The following is a 24,815-nucleotide window of genomic DNA, read 5'->3' on the forward strand; positions in this document are numbered from 1 at the left end:
CCAGAAGAAGTGTCCTCAGAGTGACTTCTTACAGAGGAGGGAATACAACTCAAACAATAACAAACCAAATAAATTTGTGCAGGATTATTCATAGCTTCCGTATACTTGTGAAGTACGAGTCAAATAAATCAGCTTTGCCTTTTGGAGGACATCGGGACATTACAGGTCCGCAGCTTCTGCCATGTCAGAGAGGCACACGTCTCATCGCAGCGCCATATTTAGAGTGGCAAGCAACGCTGAATGGCATTCAGAGATGTTATGGAGGCTGAACATTGCACAGCTTAGGGATCACACAGATCCTGCCGCAATTCCGTGAAAACAAGGAGAAATAATACCATTTTACGGTTGCTTTGTAGTGTGTTACTGCATATTTATCCTTGGGAAAGTAGGAACACAATTTTGGGGCAGTAGTTTCTCTCCATTATTTTCTCTCCAGAGCTCAATATCTAGGTGACTACACTGAAGTAAGGTCAGTGTGAAGAGTTCCAAAATATTCAAATGGCAATGAGCTGTAGACACGATGTCTGAAGTGTAGCTGTCAACAGGAAAAGTCAAAAAGTCAGTCAGGTGGTGAGATCTTGGCGACAAGTTATTCTGCGGTGACAGATGACATTTCTGTGAGGTTGCATCTGGAGTACTCTGGCGCTGAGGCAAAGCTGGCCTTTCACTCTGTCTGCCTAACTAGCATTCATCAGCAAACCCTCACACACACCCAGCCTCACATACACATACACCACCCACACGGGGACGGGACATGTAAATGGCAGCTGGCTTCGTGAGTGTAATGTCCCCTATCTTTGTCGTATTGTCGCGGTATTTTTTTGGATGCTGCAGTCATTGATGTCCTGAAATGTCCTTGCAAGTTTTCTTTAATGACGTGAATGTTAATCATTGTTTGTTCTTTTTCCTCGCATCCTTTTATTTTCCTTGACTTTTACAAAAAGGAATGCTAGTCTGGAGTGGTGGTCGATTACATCCGAAAAAGGGCCGTGCGGCTATAAGCTAGTTCAGCTGGCACTACTGCTTTTTCTTTATCTATCTCTTTTTTTCCTTCCTTTTCTCATCTCATATCTTCCTCTTTCCCTCCTTCCTTTTTGCACAGGCTGAACATGTGACAGCCCCACTGTCAGTTAGTCCACTCCTTTCAAACGAAGGTTGGCCTGAACTACATATATCCCTTGCCTTCATTTTAGGCTCAGAAGTACAGCAGCAGGTTTGCATGGACACAGGGCAGCCAAGGGATTCTACCCCAGTGATTCATTTGAACTTTTCCTCTCTTTGAAATGGCATCACAGAGGCCTTGCATGATTAATGTCACCACACTTATATACACTGTTCTGCCCAGAGTACCAGCTGAATATTTGAAAACCAGGAGCTTCACTGAATGCCGGAGGGCAGGTCTGGATATACTGTGGTTTGATTGGCAATCAGTTCGCTATTGAACCTCTCCAATTGTCCATGTAATGCAGTGCACGCAGGTGGACTCACCTTCCAACTAACTGAGTACCGCTGCATTTTGACAATGTTGTACAAACAGGCTAATGAATGAACAGTATTAAAGTGTTGTTAGTATGTATTCTTGTGCTTGTGATCTCAGTTCAATGTCAAATTAGGGCAAAAATCCACACTAAAAGAAAATTACTGTTCCTGTGACCAGCAACGTAATGCACATTATCTGTTATGATTGCATTGTTCTTGATTTAATTCATTGAAATTTTGCCTAAATTTGTCCGTAAGACCCTAACTTATGTTTATGGGTATGTGTTTAATAAACAAAATGAAAGGACTCTTAATTAGCTGTTAAAATTATTGTTTTGATAAAGACCTTCCATAATAATGAAGCCCGATAAAGCTCTATGAAGAAATGACAACAAAATACAAATATTATTTTTTCTACTAATTGTCCGAGACAGATTTCTATTTAATGCTTTCATAGTTTTAGAAGTGACATTTCTTAATAAAAAGAAACTGTCTAGTTGACCAAACTCTCGACTGGCCGGACCACATGACTGTTTGCTAGTCTCAGCATGAAAACGTCTTCTTTTATAACCTCACAACCAGCCAGTGCTGACCATATAACCCTCTGGGGGAGTGTCTTGTTGTTGACTCCATGCTGAGATTCTGATGCTTCACTTTGCACATTTTACCTCTGAGACTAAACAACAAGATTAATCCAGCAGGAGCAATGGGAACTTTTCTAATTATTGCCGCAATTATAATCATGCTTGTGCTGCAGCAGTGCCTCTTGGGGCTCTGTGGTCCCACCGCTAGCTGGATGGGCACACAGAGAAAATGCTAATCAACGTCCCTGCTTCATCAACTTATTGGTGACTAGTGTACAGGAAAAGAGCCTCTTCACTCCTTTCAAGGGTGGATGCAATCAGACGCAGCATCTATCCATATTTTCTGCCTGGGGAGGAGGTACAGAGTTCTGCAAACATACTTGCAGTAGCTCCCCCGGATGGGAATACCATTTGGACTATAATTGGATTTTGGAAGTGAAACCCTATGTGTTTGAATAGCTTCATCAAATAGTATGCTTATATGATTATCATTGTTATTTCCTTGGTATTTTCTTTGTCTTTTCCACTGTGTGAATCCCTTTTTGGACATCAAGGGATTCCTGTTTCATAAAGACAATAAAAAACAGCTCACAGCATTCACATCATGCTGGGCAACATTCGCCACAACTGTACGCATACAGTTAAACATATTGAGATATAGTTTCGTACCTCTTCCCACTGGTGGATGTAGCGAATGAGTCTTGAGAGGCGCAGGAGTCGCAACAAGCTGAGGATCTTGGTAAAGCGGACAATCCGCAAGGCGCGCGCCGTCTTGTAGAAATCTGAGTCAATGCGCGTCTCCACGATGAGGAAGATGTAGTCCACAGGGATGGAGGATATGAAGTCTACAACAAACCAGCTCCGCAAGTACTTGATCTTGATTTGCTGCGGATCCAGGATGATCTCCGTGTTGTCCTCCTTGACGATACCCGTCCTAAAGTTGAGGACCAGGTCCATGAGGAAGAAGGTGTCGGAGACCACGTTGAACACGATCCAGGGTGGTGTGTGCTCGTCCTTGAAGAATGTGATGCCCACAGGGATGATGATGAGGTTGCCAACCATCAGCAGCAGCATGGTCAAATCCCAGTAAAACCTTGTTAGAGACAAAGAGGCATGGACGGAGGAAAATGTGATGAATAGAATAATTAACACATAGTAAAATTCTTCATCTAAAAAATGACTGATAATATTCTTAGCAATTTAGTGAAATATTTTGTTGTATGCACTTAAAGAACTCACTGCATGTCGCAAACACACTGTTTGTGCATCTCTCCTCACAGAGGGCAGAATGAACACATTACCAAGACAACACATTGCTATTTCAACATGTCTGCAAAATATAACTGTATGTCATATCTGTTGTCTATGTTTATCATACTAATCCAGCAAGTCCTTCTACTATAATAAGAGAGTGGTTTGTGCTTGTTTTTTATGTGTTTGTGCTCCACATTTCCTCCAATCTTCTATATGATAGATTAGTACTATGACTAATATACAAATGTACTATATTATTATTAATAAGACGCTAAAGTCTCAAGGGTCAGGGGAGGGTCAAGGAAAAAGGTTGCAGCGCCCAAGGGCACTTTGTTCTAGTTGAAGTATATGGAGACAGAAAAGCTTTGCTATAAATTACACTATTAACTGCTTACACACACACAAAAAAGGTAAAAGATAAAATTAATTTGTAAGAAGCAGGGCACTCTGGCACAGAGAGGTTTTATGATATGTAAATCTACATTCGCAACCACTATGTATGGATTGTTTACAATTGTGGCGAAATTATAACTATACTGTTTTCAGTTCTCCCCTGTGAAACCACTGTCCTACAGTGCTCCACAATGGTGTACTGGCCATCGGACATAATGGGACAACACTCACAGCTGGCCTAACTTTCTCCTTACTGGGCTTGGGCTACTACCATTGGTAAAATCTATAGTGTGGGATTTAATAAAGTGGCTTATTCTGTGTTATATGTTACTCTGTGATGCTTTGTTCTAACTGTTGTAAAGTCATGAAATGGACTCTCAATTAGTTCAATTAAGGCATACATAAATCATACATACTGTATACAATATGATTTATGTATGCCTTAATTGAACTAATTGAGAGTCCATTTCATATGGCATAATGAAGCAAAAGTTGTTTAATTATTTACCTTTAATCTGGAGTTATCATCGTGTGTTTAAATAATATAAAAGATCACATTTTTAAACAGGCATGGATTAATAGAACTAAAATCGACATTGTTTCTAATAGTTTGATTTATCTAATCAAGTGTTTATCATTATTTGCATTAGATTGCAGACTGCATTTTCTTGATTGAGATGTATAAATATTCATCTTTTCCAATGTTTGCACAACTTCTAGACAAACATCAGACAAGAACAGTGAATATATTGTTTATGCATGCAGCCATTGTTGTTGTTACTATAAACAACCATCCACCTCAATCTCATCACTGGCCTATTTCAACCTTAAGTGCCTTTGAGTATTGAGCATGTTTGGTGGAAGTAACCTCACAGACAAGTAATGATGATATAATAATATATCTGCCTTTATAACCTTCATACATAATAAGTAACCGCCGCACCATGTAAAAAGGCATCTTGATGTGAAAGCTATTTATGTTTGGACTGTAAATCACAACTCAAAGGTCAGTGAGGGTTAACTGTTAATTACAAACTGTACTGTGACCTCGTCCATCTTCCAAGCCTGGGAGTTTGGATATAAATTGCACTCTCTGCTGGCTTGGTAATTGAATCCAGATTTGCTCTTTTGTGATGTATCCTGGAAACTCCACAGATTGCACTATGAAGATTGCTGCATTGTGCACTGGTCCAGTGATCCTGGGTGATTTAACTACCACCCTTTAACTGGGCCATAAACATCTGTCTCTACGCAAAACCAATATCAAGCAGGGTCATAAGAAATAAGGAGGAATGGATGCTTCATACCGAACCATGGCAGGGGATACATTTTACCGCAAGCTAGCCAGACTACAGAAAGTAATTACTGCTGTTTCACTTCCTTGTTGCAGCTGATGTCTATTGATTTCATGGTTCGTTCACGGTGTGTTGAAGTAAATAACTCGGGTTTACATGGAACTGCTGCTCTGCAGAATCCCACAGCCTGATCCAAAAAGAACTCTGGTCCAAGTCGAATACAAAATTTTATGTTATTTTTTTTATAGACAGTTCAGTACCCACTGTCAGCCTCAGCAAAAACATTGATCCTTTCCCCTCCCATTTTTTACCCTTGTTTCTTTCTGAGCATGTACAGTTTATTATGTTATTGATGATTAGTTTGATCTAAAGAAGCCTTTTTTCTTTAAGCCCCTTTGAGGCATGTATATAATGAAGCAATACATGAGCTTGAACTTGAAGTAGTCTTAACACTGTACACCACACAATTAATGCTATGGCAATCACTGATGTGACACATTACAGCTAATAATTTAAAGAATTTTCTAGCTGTGTGCTCGGCTATCCTCATTTACTAATGCAGTATAGTTGCAAAACCCTGGACATCAATGTTGCCCACATTGCACCAAACTGATTGTCACTGCGGCCTCTGAATACATTGCCCCTGATGCATAAACGTTTGGACAGTCTTTACATTATAAATGCTCAAATGTTTCTACAAAAAACTACACAGGCTGCTATCTAGTGCACGCTGGAGCTGTCATGTGCTTGGATTACAGTTTACAAGGGCACCCTGCACTCGTGCATGCATACACAAATATACATTATACACAGACACACATCTCAGTTTCATGTGTATTGCACACACATACTCTGAGGAAACAGTGACAGTAATTGGAATTCTTCAAAGTGAAATAGTATCAATCCAGCTTGTTGTCAAGTGGAGTTATATTTAGACAGACCTTGTGTGCTTGCTCACATTAAGATTGAAAGCCCAGGAGGACAAGTAAAACTTCAAAGAAAGAAATGCAAACATAGGTAATGACATTTGTTCTTCATATTGCCATGTTTCCTAATACTATAAATTTAAGTCTGTGCATTTGTAAAAGCTGCTTCCTGCACTTGACCAGTACTGAACTGAGATGATCTGTGTCTTAAAATATCTGGAACGGCTGCAAATCCTTGCCTTTAATTTTGCTATGTGTTTCAGTCATGATGATTCAGCCACGCATAACATGTCTTTTCACTGTTAAAAAACAGAGCTGGCATTTTTACATTTGAGAAACTTCTTGACAACAAACGACAAAATACTATCGCAACTAGCAGCCATTTCCCAAAGCATCCCACAGTGTTTGATTCTCCCAGGAAGACATTGTTTTTCATTTACTTCATAATTGGAAAAATATGCCCAAATGCATTTGAAACTTGTTTTAGTTAGGTAATCCATCCCAGTGAATATTAGTGGCTCTATAAAGATCCAATAAAGCTCAGTAGTGCTTTGAGTTAAATGCTAAGATTAGCATGCTACAATGCTTGAAATGACATTGCAAACACACTTCAGCAGAGGTAAAGCAGGTAAATCTGAGGCTGATGGGAATATCATTATAGTCTTGCTGATATTTGGTCATAAATAAGAGTATTGGACGAATGTAAACTTAGGGCTAATAATATTGACATCCAATAAATGGAGTCGGAGTTCAACAACTAGGCATCTTTCAACACCAGAAAAAACAAACAAACAAACGTAAGACAAGCCATGGAGCTGAGGACCTGACAAATATGTTTGACTTGAAAAAAAAAAAAATCAAACCATTCAGAACAAATCTCTGCCAGCAGTTATATGATCCTGTATGAATGACAAGAGTGAGGAGGTAGTGTGAGGATATGACAGAAGAGAGCGCCGTAACATCACTGGAGAAAGATTAATAAGACAGAATGCTGTTTAAGACTACTGGGCGTCACTCTGGCACAACACAGCTACTGCTGCCACCTGTTTGAGCAAGCCTCATTTGTAATGAAAGTGTGGGGATTGGTAAGATTAACAACAGCGGCTCTATGCTCATTCTACAAATGCATCTTTCCAAATGTGATGGGAAATTCATGATCGGTGTCCCACCACAATAAAAGGAAATACTTCAAATCATGGTACTTTTTCACAGTGGTATATTTTTTTTTTTTCCAAATAGATAAATGTAACAGCTATCCATAGTATTATTAATCAAAGGACGTTTGAGGATACTCCTGATTATTGTGATAAAGCCGCCACAATATTTTGAGATAAGTACGCAGAAATTTCAAAGTGCTGTGGAGGAATCTCATTCCGTGTGTTATTGTTTTGTGTACCTGTGGACCGTGGTTACACATGCATGTGAGCATATGTGTGTGCATGCATGTGTCGGGTAAATGCATGTGTGTGTGTGTGTGTGTGTGTGTGTGTGTGTTTGCGTGCATGTATAAATGCTCATGATTTCTCCTTTTCACTCTTGTGGTTGCCTCCTAATGGAGGTCAGGCCACCTAAACATAGCAGGGATCCATTTACTGTGTTTTATTATGCACTGGGAACCTGACATAGAAGAACATTGTTCTATAAATACAGTTGGGCGAGAGCGGGATGTTTGGCGGACATTTCAAAGGCATTAAACAATCCCATATCTCTGTGTGCATAACCAAATCGCAGACTCAAGCTGTGTGGTGGGATACCACCTGTCTTGAAAGAAAATGAAAGCAAAATGCTGCGACCTAGCAGTTGTGGTGAAATGAAGGTGATATTCCCAAGTGTGGGAGAGAGACACTGCATTTGAAACAAAACTGTCTATCTATGCATCTATCCTTATTTTTCTGCCTTTAGTCTTATTGTGTTTTATATTTTTTTTTGTTGTAGGCATCCCTCGTGAGCCAGTACATACAAAATTTCAAAGTGGAAACATGTTGAGTGCAGTTTCTGTCCAATAAAGCAATGATTGCCATTGAATACCACTTTTATGTCTAACACATGAAAAGTATTGATTCTATGACATTTGCTCTACATTACATACAACAATTTTTGGTCTTGTCTGTAAAACACAAAGAATAAACTGTTTCACAAAGTGTTTTCCAAGAAATAAAAGATACCATACACTCTATATCACAAACACAGGAAAGAAAAGGTGACCAGAGCTCATGTGTGTGTTTGTGTAATTATGTGATCACAGAGGAAGATCAGAGCAGCCCGCATGATAAGGAGGTGAATGGCAGACTGCAGGAAGGCTGGTCTGCAGGGTGTGCATGAAACAAACTTTTAAAAAAGTGAGGATCCAGAATAGCAGAGAAACATTGAAGGCATTGAGAAAGAGAAGAAGCCGAGTAGCTCACACCTAACTTGTTATGATGCTGAGAGCTCACGGTAATGATGAAGGGAGCCCTGACATTTCACTGTCTGGAGGAATGGAGCCACAGCCCACTCTGCTCTCCAGTGGGGTGACCAGGGACAGCGGGAACATGTTGTCACCCTCAGAGTGCATCTGACTACATGATAAGCCTCTCTCATTCTCCTTAACCTGCCAGCCAGGCTACCTGAAAGGGACCGTGAGAGTCACCACAAGCAGGGGATATACAGGGAGCAAATATTTGGATTTGTGCATGCATGTGTGTGTGCACTTTTTTACATTTCCCTTATAGAGAGGTCTATCTGTTGGCTACCTTGCTGTGAGACTGATGGGACAACATGCAAGCAGATCATCTGTCATGTCAGTTACAGGTGGCAGACAGCATTTAACAGTGCCTACCTTTATTGTACCGCACTGACTGAATGGGAACAGGACAAGAAGAGAAGGTACTTTGAGACTTTCATGAGGGCACCATCCAACATTGAATGCATTTGAAAAACAGTGTAGTTTTCTCATTGAGTTGTTTTTTTGAGTACATGTACATGTGTGTGCATGTACAGTATGTGAGCATGCTTGCTCCAATTTTCTCTTTGAAGATTTGGTTTTGTCATGCAAAGAAGTACTGTCTCACGGTGCCTGGGAATTCTGGCTCATGTTAAAAATTAGCAGTACAAACCCCCAAGTTTCAGTTTGATCTCCAGGGCTCTACACAGAGCTGCAATAAGTCACTTTTAATACCCAAACTTCAGTTGCTCGGGAGGATGAGGGTTTTTCTTCAGTGTAGCAATGACAGTTTGTGTTTAGTAACAAATTAAACCAACTAGTCCCACAGTATATTGATAAAAAACTGGTTCCCATCACCCAAATGACAGTTCCAAAGTAATTTCCGTTTTGAGGTTTGCTTGAATTTAGTCAACTAAAACTGCTTGGTTAAGGTGAAGGAAAATTATTCTGATGGTGACAAACCATAAATGCTGGTATAGGAGACGGGAGTTGAATCAGGGTGTCCATAGTCCAAGCCACATGATTTCAACACCAATAGTCATGCCCTCCAATCGCTTGCCTAAAATATTTGTTATGGTTGTAAAATATTTAAATGTGTTATCAAGCCTATGTTTTTGCTTCTGGTCATGGGTCATAACACCATTATTCAAATGACCTAGAGTTGACTGTCAATCTGACCAACAATGCTGTCAGACTTTTGGTAAGGCTAACCTTGTTTAAATTTAAACCTAATACAGTGTTGTACAATTTCATTTGAAAGGTATCATATCTGCCTCAATGAAAAGGCCTCAATAAAGAAAAGTATATTACATATTTGAATTCAGAGTCATTGAAACACCTGTTTAGAGCTAACTTCCTGGAGCTGCATTTTAGCTGTGAACAGCTTGGGACCAATTTAACAGATCAAGTTGTAAATTGCAGTTAAACTCAAATGATAACTGACAGAGAAACAGCTTCATTAATTACATAGTCGTTTCTGAATAAACCAATAAGGAGGATTGAATGGAAATTGGCCATGAAAGGCTCTTAAAGAAATCACCTAATTTTACATGTAAGCTAAACACAGTGTACTGCCCATAAAAGAGCAGATTGTTGGTTTTACACAAGCCAGTTGGCAAACACAGCAAGATTTGTGTCTAGGAGTAAGAAAAAGAAAAATCTGGTTAAAAGGGTTAATGCTATTTTTGTTGTCATCCGCTCCAATGAACTGTCATAATGACGCTGTCTTTGCTAAGCACAGCCAGCAGGCACACTGCAAGCACATCATTGACACTGGGGCTGTGCAGTCGCAGGTGGCTATATTTAGGTGAGGTACGCTGTTTTATCAAACCTAGGCTAAGAAGATTTCATCAGAGGTAGAGGCAAATCTCCCCAACCTTAGGCTAAGAGAACACAGAGGGATTTACTAAATACCAACAGAGGGTAGAGGAGACGCATAATCAACTGAATGGAGTCAACCTTACCTAACGCTGCTAAAAGAGATCCATAAATAAGAATACAAGTAGTTCTGCTGGTAGGACATCAAGGTAAGAGTACAGGGTGTGATTTTTCATTCACCTCTAAAGCGCTGTCTGGGACTGTTATTCAACAGAGCCAAGAGCAAAACAATGCCATAGATAATGTCATGACTGCTGCAGCAGAAAACGGTTTCTAAAAGATAAGAAGTATGACCCTTTACTCATAGGCACTGATAAATGTAAGCAAAGAAGCTGCCTAACCTCCAAAATTTTGCCAACAACAGTGGAAGCTGCTCTCACTCTGAAATTAATCCACAGCACCACTTGACAACACAATTTAATAATATCCATTAGTTGGGAAAAACAGCCGATCTTAACAATTATGACCAGCTGAAAAACTGAAAATTAACTTTTGTGGTTATAGGTCAAACTCTTGAAAGTTACACATATGTGTCCAGAAGATGCTTTTTAACTTGAAAAAATTTCCTTTGTCCTCACCTGTGGTTGTCCAACATGTCCTTCAACCCATCTATGTCTATGTCTTTTGTTCCCAGTCTCAGGTACGACCCACAGGAATGTATCCTAAATTAGCATCCCTCGTTAGGTTTAGGCACAAAACCCAGTTGATCAGGGTTAGAGAAAGTTAATGGTTTAGGTTAAAATGATGACTTAAAGTTATGCAATCGTCATGACAACAGTAAATGTGATTTCTTTTTTAAATGTCCATGAAACAAACATCAGTCTCCGACCCAAATCACCCAACACACAATCTCCTAATACGTAAAAACTCATAGATGTCATCTGATCTGCATCACTTCCCAGATTATTACTATTACATCATTATTGATACGCCCGTTAGAAGTTGCTTAAGTTTATATCGTAACTGTGGCTTGTCATAAACTGCATGTACTAAAGACCTATGAGAGATTTTTTTGGAGGAGGACAGAGTCATTTTAGCATGGTATTCAGTGTTGAGTTACATTCGTACAGTCCTGAGACAAGTTGCAATTGCCCATAAAAGTGTAATGGTGGTAGGAATACTATGAAATACATTGGTTGTGAGTGACGATCTAATCAACAAGGATTCTAAAGCATGGGTGCTCCTTGCCATGCATAGTAAGAAAGAGATCAAGAAGCAGACGACTGGGACGATGAGGGACGGCATTGTAAATGCAAACATAACAAAGTTGCTGATGAATCAGAGACGCATCTATCACAAAAACAGATTAACAAACTCAAGGCGCTCAAAAGTATATGACATGTTAACCCAAACCATTATCTTTTCCGAACTCTAACAAAGTAGTTTTGGTGCGTAAAGGTGCCTTGCACATAAGATGCCAGCAGGATGCAACAAAACAGCCGTATTTCATGTCCTGGGATGAGAGTGGGTAAAGTTGCCACTTTACAAACTGACCATATGTAATCAGGGAGCCCACTGAGAAGAATGTTCAGAAGTAGCCAAGTCTGTGTTTCCTCTCCTCTTTTTGTCCCATTGGGATTTTCTTTTACCTTTTTTTTCTTTTTTTTGCTGTTTAAGAAGAGGCTTTACAGCCCAGCAGAGTCCTTCACAGCTCCTCAGAGCACAACCTGCTATCTATCTGCTCAGTGGAACAAAAATGGTACATGGGTAGTCTACAATCAGCAAATAAATGTACCCTCAGTGGGGACAAAATAGAGAGATAGTGAGTGACAAGGCTGTAGTAGACACGAGAGGACAGAAAGCGTTCTAGTCAGTGCCACGAGCATGCACTTATCCTACTAGCATGTGCTAGTATCTGCTTTATAGACTGTCATCCTGCCACTAATTGCATCTGTGTTTTATCATGATGCCTTGTTATCTCCACACAAGGTCTTTAGGGTCATGTCAAAGGGGTATCCTGACAGCCAAACCCAGTGTGGCAGAAGAAACACTGTCCAGTGCCCCCTCCCAAGTGAATTCAACTGCCCCTCCCCCCCCACCAGCACGCACCTCTGCTGGATAGAGGAGTGCGAGACAAAGAGAGATGGAGTAATGGGCTTTCTCGCAACACGGATGAAGTACTAAGATAATGTACTGTCTGTTACTGGTCACAGTGTACACCATCACCTCATGCCCTTGCTCTGGGCTGCACCAGTGCTGGGCCATTATCGTCACCACTTCAGGTGCCGCAAATCAGCCCATGGAGCAGCCACAATGAAAGTCCTTTCTATCCATCTCCAAAACGGTGATCTGAGGTCAGAGGGTGAGAGGAAGAATAGGGGCAAGGTAAAAATAGGGGTGAGAAAATGTGGAAACAGTGAGAGAAAATAAGACTCTGTACAACAACACATTAAGACTGATGGGCCATCAAGAGAAAGAGGGTAGAAGGAGAGATTAATGTCAGTATGGTCTTCTGGACACAGACCAAGGCTCTTTTTCTTTCCATAATGTTTTGAAAACAAACATTTCACTAGAATCACCATCTCTTTAACTAAAGATGTGAAGAAAAAAAAGTAGAGGTAAATAAGACCAAAGTTAATACAGCTTAAAAGCTGATGGAAAACCCTCACTAAGATGACACTGAGCATGAAATTAAATTAAATTGGAGAGGAGATACAGTTTATCTGATTTTGACTGGTCTGCGTGAGTAAGCAAAAGTGAAGGCTTATGTGACTGTTAAACAGTGCAGGATTTATCGTGTTTATCTGTTAGCTCTCTAATTTCTCAATTGTACACGGTAAACGTGGACAGAATCTAGATCCCTATTCAATCAAAACCTGAGTGACTTATTGGACCAAAAACTGCGGTGGACACACTCCCCGCACACACACACACACACACACACACACACACACACACACACACACACACACACACACACACACACCACCCGATAGCAGAGGAGAGTGAACAATCTGTCTCTCACCAGTGCATGTCTCATAATCCAGCCATTTGTCTGAGTCTTGGAGACACCCAGCGTGTGGCAGGGTCAGGCCAAACACATTGATCCAGGGAAGTATTTCCTGTGAAACACGCCAGCCACACACAGAGGTCTTTATTCAGCGCACTGGTCTGTGGTCCTCCCTGAGTGGAAACCCCACTGTTTCCAAAGTGCTTTAACTTTCTGTACATTTATGAAGACTAAACCGTGGAGAGGTCACCAAATGGAAAGGCCACACTGCTGCCATGTGTTCAGGAAAGTAATATTGTAAATCATAGGTGAATTATGAAGAGCTAATGCGAAGTGTCATGATTTGATCTGGTATATAAATGTGTAGAACTCACGCTTTCCATGACATGCTCTTGATTGTTTGGTGTTTTGTTTGTTCTTTACTAGTTAGCTTGAATTGAATCATTTGGTAAAATAAAATATGATCTTATTATCATTATATAGTTGCACTGAAAGCACACACAGTAAATGTTGAGACTGCATTAATGACTAATCCCAGTACAAAGTAATTCCTTGTAAAAGCCATACACACTGCAAGATAAACCTCCCACAAGAGAAAAAAAACAAACATTCAAACTGTTATGTTTGTTGCTCACATTTCTAGCATTTTACTTAATTCCTGAGAATCCAAAGGTAAGAAAAACAGAAAGACAGAGAAGACAATGCATTGACTGTGTTGGCTCACACAAGGTCGTCCACCTGATCCACTTACACTTTTTGTTTCTGGCACATTCTGCTAATTGGTTCTGAAGTTAATGGAAATTGTAATCTTACATACAATTTGAATGCTTTTTAATATAATGGTTCTTAAATTGTGTCCAACCTCTGGAGCAGGTTATTGGTGCCAATTTCACATCTTGGCCATTTCCTATCGAGGTGGATAGGAGAAAAAAAATAGCAATCCAATTTCAGAAAGACAAGGGGTGAGAGAATCCACCTGGGACAGAAAAGGTCAACCTGTATGTACTACATACAGCAGAATTTCTGTGAGGAGGAAAGAGTGTGTTGCGGCTGCAGCATGCATATAGAGGTCAACACAACGGAAGTCATAGTATGGTTACTATACAAACTATGCATGAAATCATAGTTATTTTGGGGGGAAATGAAACACTAGGAAGTCTCTGAGCATGTGAAGGACAAATCAGGGTCAAATTCAGTTGACAATTAATGCTTACAATTATTTTAACATGCCTGGGGTGCAAAAGGATGGGCTGTTTTGTTTTGAAGACTTTTTGCATTGTTAAATTATTAAATCAGAGCCATGTGGCTCTTAAATAGGCAAAAGCAGACCACAAAGAGTAGTTGTGAATAGTACTTCACCCAGGTCTGTGTGAATAGCGTGCCTGAATGCTGAATAGGGAGACATCAGAGAGAAGTGATAGCCTACAGGAGGTATTTTCACCCAAGCAGTCTTAATTATTCATTCCACCCAGGCTGACAATTCCCATAAAACACACCATGCGGTGCTTTTTTGATTGCTAGAGAAGTGATTTCTTGTTTTCAAAGTTTTCTTTTTTATCTGCATTAAAATCTTGATTCAGGTTATAGTGAAAGAGATAATACCAAAGAGAATATTCTTTACTCTGGTTATCAATTAGGATGAATCACTGTAGTGTCCATACTTCAAGTAAAGAATGCCCTCTTGGGTATCATTGGGAGATTACACCTAATATCATGTTTTTGACCAGCACTCATTGAATGTTGAATGTCAGATTGATGTTAAATCTAAACGTGTAAAGTGAGATTTATAACCACCACTATTCAGATGGAGAATAGTTATCACTGTGCCATGAACAAATGAAGCATACACTAAGTCATCACTGTCAAATTCAAAGTTATCATCACTTCCCCGTAAGACTGCAAGTTGAAGCCCCTTTTACACAATTCATAGGTCATGTGTCACGAGGTTGAAAAAGGCTTTTTCCTCCCCTTCTCTACTACTCTCCCCTGCATAACTATAAGTGATAGGTGAAGTCAAAAAGGGATGACAATCAAATGTGCGGGTATAGCAGGCATCTGTATTATTTTGTTTTTGTACTCAGATTTTCTTTTCTAAAACAGTATGCAGAGGTAAAAATCATGCTGAAGCATTGCCAGAAGCAAAATGTGTCAACAGGATTATAGACAGGTCTGCAGAGGTTTTGGTCATACACAAGACACTTCAAATATGACTTGACTGTAGGGTGGTAAATTGTTAAAATAAATGCGCATTTTCTCCATTAACCACGCAGAGATGCTAAGATAATACAACATCACATTTGTCAGGTGATCAAAACACATCAAACATACCAGCTGGCTGACATGCGGCACTTTACAGAAAATGTTTCCAGCAGGCTTTCCCATTTTGAAAATGTATATGATGTCCAATCAATCAATATATTCTTAACTTGAGATTACCATCACGTTGCCAAGGTTAAACTCAGCTCTCCGCCTTATACTTGAAGCTGAAATAACTGATATATCGGGTGGAAGGTGTGGGTGATCACGGAAATACCCAAAAAATAATTTTAATAATAATAATAAATGTAAAAAAGGCCATTATTTAATAGTTGTGATCATGTGTCCTGATTTCACACTCCCACACAAGTGTGCCTGGTGAGGTCACGCAGTGCCGTTCGATCATTGTGCCACTCTGACAGGCAACCTTTCACCTACCGGCCACGTACATCCTCCCTGGGCTCCCTCCATTAAATAAATTGTGCTGTAATAATCTCTTGGCTCCTAATATTGGTGGATGAGCACAGCAACCTATTTTGATTACCCCACTTTCAGGCCCAGCCAGAACCATCTGTAATCCCCATGTTTTACCCTCACTACATTAAAGAATGAATTATTTAATGGAGACTGAAAGGCAAAGAGTGTCATTCATCCGATGTAGTCTCAAGCAGCATTCCACCTTACCTTACAATGTAGATTAGCAATGTAAGACAATTAGATATTGTCCATAAGGGCACATGCTAACACTCTGTAATTAATACATGCATCTATTAGTTAAAACATTTTGATGGCTTACCGATCTTATCGTCAAACCGCAATAAAACTGTCAAAAACATGTTAAATGAGGCTCTAGATATGTAAGGCTTTACATTCCTCTACTGCCTCTCCAGCACCTCATCTTGACCTTTGTGTAACTCTCACCAGACCTGCCACTGCCACATGAAGGGGAATCACCCTTGTTGCAGATATGCATGTTGCTCCATCTCATTTTTCAATAAATCCAACAACGGAAAGCTGGACACCCCTCGAGACCCAAACAAATCAATAGCAAAACGTACACTCAAATCAACAGTAATCAACCTGACTGAAACAGAGAAGGCCGTTATTCAATCTAATCCCGTACGCTTACAAACATAATACACACGCGAGTGCACACGCTGCAGCATACCGTATCTTCGACAAAACGCGTATAGCTATTAGTGGTTGCTAATGCTTGATAAGGGCTGTATAGCTAAGGAGCACCATTTCTAAAATATCTCAGAATTCATAAAGAGAAAGGTAAAAATGGGAAATATTTCCCACTGATGTCTTACAAAGTAAAAGGATAGTCTCAGTCCAGGTGGCACAACTACTATTCTCAATTTATTCATATCAAGTACAGCAAATTTTCCCTTGCAGAAGACAGTCAGCATTGCTATGCAAATGCTGTAAGAAACTGTTCAAAAAAAAAAAATTATAGTCAGGCTGATGGCTGACATTACAAATGCTGTGACTCACTTTAGCAAGAGAGTGAAAACATCAAATCAGAAACGGGTTAAATTCATAGGTAACATGAATGCCTTCAGTGCACATTTTCCTTTAGTCAACACTTTGACTAAAAGTTATCTTCCTTCAACTATATCAGCCATTATGTGCAGATTGGTGACTACATCTGCTCTACTTTTCTTTAATGTATTCTCTGTAAAAAAAAAAATAAAATAAAATAACAGGGGCAGAATTGTAAGATGTCTGTTCAGAGGATTTATTTTTGCCACGGTCTTGGTAAGTGTCTTTTGGGGAACAGAAGTGGATGTGCGGGAGGAATAAAAGGCTGTTGCAAAAGTGGACTTTGCAGAGGGGATGGAAGGATCCGCCTAACTGTTGCAAAGGGATTTAACTGATTGACAGAAACTGCAGGACAGCTGACCCCCCCCCCCCCCCCCCCCCCCTCTCTGATAGTGTTGGCAACACAGTTCCAAAGCTTAATAGAGCCTTCACTGCAAAAAAATTTAATACAAAAAAAAAGTTCTAATGTGCGACATCTTTTCTATTTCTCTAGGGAAATGTGGATGACTTTCCAACAGATGTGTCCTCTGGGATCTGAATCACAAGATAATTAAAAGGCTCTTCACGATCAGAGGCCTGCATCCTAATATTGCGCCTCATCATTTGTCTAGAACCCTGCACAATGCAGCTGCATTGACAGAATGCATTCAAATGGCTCTATGCAAACAGGTAAGAAAATAATAATCACCCAGTTTTCATCTTACGATAATAGAGGACCCATTCAGTGAGAGGGGTATCACGCTGCCAGTCAAGCACTGACATCTTCCATCTGCAAGCATTCCAGGACTTTTACCAGGCTCTATTTACGACCAAGGACATGCAGCACTGATAGGTCTCAGCACAGTTTATGGCACAAGAGCTTTGAAAAACAAAACAAACATAACGTCACATTTTCAAAACTGAGATGAGTAAGCTTGCAGAGCAAATATCTAACAATACCATGCAATATGAAACATGGCAGAGGAGTCAGTAATCTCAGCACCAATCACATGTATTGTACAACAATCCTATCAAAGCCCTCACAAATATTTTATGATCATCTGGTGCTTAAGGAGAGTATTACATTTCGTATTTAAAAGAATCCTTATATATATATATCGTTTAGTTATTTTGTTCTTGTCTCCTTTTATATTGAAGGGTTGTGGGTGTCACCCTCTGGTTAACTGACCACATCTGCTCACTGCGAAATGCTTGTTCAAAATATAAGGAGGCTGTTCGGCTTTGGCTCTGGAAGTGAGGCTGTAGATTGGATTATGATGCCATTTTTAATCTGCCTTTTTCCCTTGCAAGATATTGCTCCTCCCCTGCTTCTTAGCTTTATACAAAACTTGACAAGAAGAGATTTTGCTCAATTCCGGCGCAGTGATGACTATGTGATTCCTTGTGACACTCTAATTTGAGTTTATAGGGCCAGCAGCTTTGATGCAGACATGGGAATAAAACTTTTAGTCACAGAGACCCTTCTCTTCTCCAGGCCCATTAAAAGGTCCCACTCATTTCCTTGTGTACTTTAATTACAGTCCTGTCTCTGATCCTGATTTTGGAGGATGTTGGTGACCGGGTATCATGTTTTTCCTTCATTTTCTCAAAAATATAATACTAGCTCCAATGCACTGCAATCGGCTGTGTTAACTCACTGGTAGGATGTATTCCATCTCACAATCACATGGGTTACAAATAAGCTTTGAGGCATGTTAATACTAATAAATAGGTTTTACAGATCAATCTTTACTTCCTTCAGTAAGGTCATTATCCTTTAATTCATTTAAATACGACACAAATTAATGCATGTATGTGTGCTTTTAAGATATCACATGCACATTTAACTAAAGCCAAGGCTCATATTTTCTTTCTTGATTGAATGCCACATCTGTGGTTTTAATTGCAGAGTTGAGTGATTACAAAATCATACTGTTGCGTTCCACACATGCAAAAGATCACCAAAATGTTTAATTATGGTAATATACAGTATCCACCCTCAGACCTAAAACAAGTGGGTGGCCAACCTCATTTTTGAAATCACTTCTTTCTCAGCACATTTTTATTTATTTATCTATTTTGGTGCAGCTCACAGAGAGAGTCGCATCTATTTCACTAAATGCAGCGTGCAACAGAGCCCCTGTTTTGGCATCTTGCTCGAAGACACTTCAAATCTGATGGCTGGTGCCAATTCTCTGACCTTTCTGTATCAGGACAGTCTCCCCGAGCCCCAAATCACCCTTCCTCGTGACATTTAACACAGTGAGTAAGACAGCAGAGGGGGTCAGAGGAAACACAACCAGCTGGGAGGAATATAACAAAAATGGCAAACTGTCTCATCCATATCTCACTTCCTAATGATGGCCTGTCCAAACTGTGTGCGGACTCAGAAGAAGTGATCACGAAACAGTGTAAGGTTTAATTATACCTGCAAATAGTTCTCTAGCGACAAGTGTCCTCGAGAGGTTGGACTTGTTTAATGGTTTCAAGTGAGGAGATATTAGTAGAATAATGTACAGAGACAGTCAGATTGTTCAAGCAGAATAAACTAATCAGGGACTGCAAACATTAAACAATGGGGCAGATTCCATGGAAAGGTTGGCTAAAATGTCTTTTTTTGTTGTTGGACAGACATCTCTCCTCTCTCGTTTTACTGTGTGTATCGACCTCCCTCTCACACACACAGTTTTATTAAAAGAAAAAGAAATTCATGACAACTTTAAGCAGGTGACTTAATCGTCAATCTTAAATACATATTTCGCCAGACAACATCCAGTGTAGTCAGATAAATGTCTCTTTTCTATTCTGGGAGTATTTTTTAGCTTTTTCCACTGACACCTCAAGTCCGTGAGCAAGTCGCACTATACAGCTTGCATGTCCCTCCAAGTCAGACATCTTGTTCCTGAGGTTGAAAAACACACTTTTGATGGCAAGTTTCTATATCACATGCCACTACACCATCACAGCCAATCAAACACACAGCAGGCGAGACAACATGCAGTATCATAGAAAAGGAGAAATGTAACAGTATGCACAACAACTTTAATGCCTACATGTCTACAAGGTTGACACAGCTTGTAATGCAATAATTTTGCATGAATTATTAAACTACAGAATTCAATGTAAAATAAATAAAAAATAATAAAAGGTTCACGACGTTCATACAATATCAGCTTTGGAGTAGTCAGAACAGATGTATTTTGTCAAAATGTATTTATCAGGGTTGAGGGAATCCGATTATGTGAGCCCTCTTCAGTCGAAAGCATGATCTCAAGAAGCCAATTCAACATTAATGAGAAAACACTGCATACACACCAGCGTATACTATAATATGTGTGGTATAGTTCTCTGCAAAAGAATTGTATGACTACCAGCATAACATCTAGAAAGCAAGGAGGATCTTAAAGCCAATCTTTCTTGTCAGTTAAGAGCTTCCATGGGGCCATGAATCAGAGGCATATGGTCAATAACAAACTCAAGGGCACAAACAACAGAGAAGAATCTGCAGGCTAACAAAAGAGTACTTTCTCTGACTTTCTCTGTTTAGGTTTACTGCTATAGTTTGTCACTAGTGGACAACTCAAATGAAGACGAAATATGCTGATCATTTCAAAGTTGCTCTTGAACCCTTACTCAGATTTTATTTAAATAAAATGATGTGATTCTGTTGCTTTTTAAAAAAAAAAAAAAATGTATAGGAGAAGAGAATGATAAGAAAATCAATATATACGCTTGTTACAGTTTATATGAAGTGAAGGCCTCATCACTAACTCTTGTCAATGATGTGCCCTGAGCACAGATCTGCTCAAAAACAGGAGAAGACATCCTCTAAAAGATTAAATTATTTGTCAATTTGGAAAGCAGCTGCCCAGGATAGGTAGGCTACATCGTCCTAATTAGCAAAGGTTGTGTCATCTGTGGGTTGTTCCATGACAACACAGTGTGTCTACAGGCCTCTTGAGTAATATGTTCATACATTGAAACTAATGGATATTTTTTTCCACTTGTGTTACTGCAATAAAAATCCCTCATTAATCTATAAAAAAAAAAAAAAAAGATCAGTAAATTCTAAGAATTATTATCAAACATTTAACTATATTTATTATCATTGACTTTGGAAAAAAAATATGTTTTAACATGGAGGAGTAAGATAAGTGATGGAGTTGGTACAAAACTGAATAGAACAATGAATGGGCTTCTCCTGAGAATGAATGCCCCAATAAATGAGACACATCTGGGCCTGTGCGAGGCATCGTGACGCCTCATTCTGAACCTTTGTTGTTTACAGAGGAGCAAGTGTAAGGTGTCTACATTTACCTGAAATCACTGTAGGGGTGAATTATCCAAAATCCGGCGGATTTAACCCGCTCTTGCTCCCGTTCAACCGCCTTCTCACTTCCAAACATCCTCAGGGAGAACTTGTTGACCCCTGGTTGAAGCATTGCTCCCAACTGTCTGTGTATGAACCCCGCCTGATATAATCTCTCGTCGTCCGGCAGAATTTGATCAATGCCATCCAACTTTATAAACCCTGACTGCTGGTCTGTTGAATCATTTGGGGCGCCACCGCCGCCGCTGGCCCCCTGCGCACCTTGATCCGGCTGCCCATCACCGATGGCTCCAGGGGGGCTCTCCTCGCTCGGGGTGACATCCCCCTCGGTAATGAGGCGTCTCTCCTCCGCCGAGTCCGAGTCGTGCACATGCCGACTTGTGATGGACGAAAGGCTGCCGCGGAATCTCCGGCAATCTCCATTTGAACTGGTCTTCATCGGTCTCCCTATGTCCGTCTCCATGATCACAGACTCCCCACTTTTGGTCTCGCCGATGCCTTTGCAGCTTCCCCCAGAGGTCGGCGACGGTGACGGCAGAGGTTTCATCCTAATACTCTTCCTCCGGGTGTCCTTGTCTGCATCTTCTCCTTCGCCCATTATAGATGCTTTCTGTCCAATGTGCTGTGGCAAGCTGTAGAGCCTTTTACGCATGGAGGAGTGCAACCTGTCCATTATGACATTGAGACACAGTGGAGAAAATTGAATAAAACCAGATTGTTAGGCTGTATTGCAACGGTTATTGTCACCAGCCCCGCGCTCCCTATCTGTTTATGAGAGCGATCAGTCTGGAGCTAATCTGAATCCCTGAAAGCCTGCTACACATGACATGGACCGCCGTTGCTCAACTGAAACAGATGAGAGATACTCTTTTTCATAAGTAGACTACCTGACAGTTTGCATATGTCCTCACGCACAGTCTGGGTGGTCCGCTTGGCCACTGTGTCCCCGATGTACATCTTTGTGCCATTCCGACATTGTGCGCAAAAGTGGAAAAAACTGCTTGAAAGTCACCTTAGCGTGACATGTGAGAGACGTGCCGACGGACTGTGATATGGAGACCGAGGAAAGGTCATGCACGACGAAGGATGCTCTTTTCATCAGATGTCTTGCCAGCTGCCATCAAACAACGCGACATAATCATGCAAAATACAGTAAAGCATTCCAGGGACCGCTGACATCACTGATCCATAGTCAGGGTGCGTTTTGGTGAATTGTGAATATTCATGATGCTGATCTATTGGGTTGCCATAGGAGCGACACTGCAAATAAGCTCAGCCCACCTTGTTTAAAGGGGAATGCTCTTCCCATTCTTAAAACGCTCTCCCGTTCTCTCAAGTTAAGGCTACAGGTAGCAACGCGATCACACTGTTAAAGCCTGCTGTGGGCTTCACTTGGAGAAACCAAGTAGCCCGTTCGTCGTCTCCATTATCGGTCTCATCTACTGCGTAATTTGCGCAAGCAAACAAAGCCGAAGCTATAAGCTCTCTAATTGGCAACAGGCTCATTTAGAACTGTTGGGTTGCGAGTTCTCGTATGGAGAAAAAAAAACATAAACACACGTAGGATGTAATTGTACATTATTCATTTTTTTGTTTTTTTTACAGCCGATGTCACACCACTTTGTCTGAAAATGAATAGATTTTCCAAATTTAAAATATTTTATTCCTGTATCAGCTGGTGATAAACAAAAACTAAGGCATATTATCTTCAGAATAAAGCTATCATGACACATGATTGCAATCATTTACTTTACCTCGTCACTCCTTTACAGTTTATCTAATCATTTGGCTCAATTAAGCACAATTCTGTATTATCTACACCTTAATGCATTCTGAGCATTTTAATGAAAATGCATCCTTTTAGTTTTAACATTACATTACAGCCTACATATTCCTAGACAAGCCAAGAAAATTAGTACACGTGCTTGTTAGTCAAAGCTCATTTTATCTTTCATAGAAACTTGGGCAAAAATCCACAAGAACATGGGGAAAAGTGGCAAAAGCATTCATGGATTTGTATGATGCACCCTTAACTAAACCAAACTAACTTCACCAATCATCTTTGCTTTAAATTAAAGTGATTCACTCACAAGTGACACCAAAATTGGAAAGTTCACACTGACATATAAAAGAATGCCATCAACAGATTAAATATTTTTGCCAACAGATTTTCACAGGTCAGCCAGAGCTTTGAACAGATTATAGACAAAGACTTTTAAAATCTATTATGGTTAAAAATGTAGCACTAAATTCAGGATGTATTTTCTGTGGTGTTACCTCCTGCCATAAAAGAAATTAATTGAATTGAATTCTGGCCACAAATAAAAACATCGCACTAAGTTAAAGTCCTCCCAGTTGTTTAATGAAAATTAAAACACATATTCTAAGTAGTTCCTCCTAGAGTTTTATTAATGAACCCACTTGCTGGCTAATTTCAATTTCAAGGTAGAAAGAGAGAAATAAATACAAACCTGAAAGCAGTTAAAATCCTCTGAGTTCCAATTTGTTAAGGTACCTTGACATATAAGGTATATGGTAATTTAGAAATATTGTTGTCATTAAGTCTGTTCACCTGAGTGCACTGACAAGTTTCATTTCCTGCTCAGAGCACATCTTAATTTCAATTAAAACAAAATAATCAAGGGATCATTTTCAAAAGTCTTGGTTTATGATACACATTTATGTGGAAAATATATGACATCATATCAGCATTGGACCCCAAAATCCAGTGTCAGTCATTTTATACAATCAAAGTGGAAGAGAGAGATGATGGATGTCGATTAACACTTCATCAAGGTGAATAGTTCAATTAAAAAATTCATCTTGATTCCAAAAGAAGAAAATTTAGAGTTCAGTTGGTTCCTTTTGCATATGGTTTAATAAAAGCATGTGAACTCCATGTATCAAACAACCCTTTTTGCCATTTTAGTTTAAGAAAAGGCATGCGAGAGAATGAGAGGACTGTATTCGTGAAACAATCACAAAACTGAAAATGCTCTGTGTGTATAGCATGTGTCAGAAACACTTCCCTCTACACACTGGATCTAATGCAAAAATTCAAACCTACAAAACCTAGCCTCATTTTTAAGGACATTCAACTTGATTTATAGAATTGCAGGACTTCTGTATTATTCAATATGTTATGTTCACAATGTTGTTAACCAGTTGGGCTATTTGTCGAAATTTGGGCTCAATGGATAAGAGACACGTGGGAGAATTTTGAACCACAATACGTTTCCTTGTCCTTATCACCAGACCAGAGTGAGATTTGAAAAGTATTTTTCCTTTTGCCTAAACAAAACTGTAAATTAGAAAGTAATAAGTAACAGATGATATTGATCCCATTTAGAAAATTCCCAACTGCAACACTACCAATGTTGATGCAGCAGAAATGAAGCACAACAAATTCAAGATCCATTTTGGTCAAAGTAGGATTACATTGCCTCTTCAGTGAATGTGCCATGCTTGGCAGCCTTCTAAAATGTGCTGGTTGTGTCTTTATAACAGATACAACCTGATGTCAG

At 39.8% G+C, this 24,815-nt stretch overlaps 1 protein-coding gene across 1 annotated transcript in view; it reads right to left on the reverse strand.

Moving 5' to 3' along the window:
• hcn4 (hyperpolarization activated cyclic nucleotide-gated potassium channel 4) overlaps nt 1-22,425 on the reverse strand; it is a 76,397-nt gene extending 53,972 nt beyond the window's left edge. The window contains exons 1-2 of the mRNA XM_069173991.1: nt 21,279-22,425; nt 2,733-3,156 (exon numbers count right to left, since the gene is read on the reverse strand). Coding sequence (XP_069030092.1) covers nt 2,733-3,156; nt 21,279-21,964 — 1,110 coding nt within the window. The 5' untranslated portion in view covers nt 21,965-22,425. The remainder of the gene's footprint in view (nt 1-2,732; nt 3,157-21,278) is intronic.
• Between the last annotated feature and the right edge of the window lie 2,390 nt (nt 22,426-24,815).

This window comes from Embiotoca jacksoni, unplaced genomic scaffold, assembly GCF_022577435.1.
Source record: "Embiotoca jacksoni isolate LCO1_2020_lvr unplaced genomic scaffold, fEmbJac1.0.p SCAF_6, whole genome shotgun sequence".
NCBI classification, from domain to species: Eukaryota; Metazoa; Chordata; class Actinopteri; family Embiotocidae; genus Embiotoca; species Embiotoca jacksoni.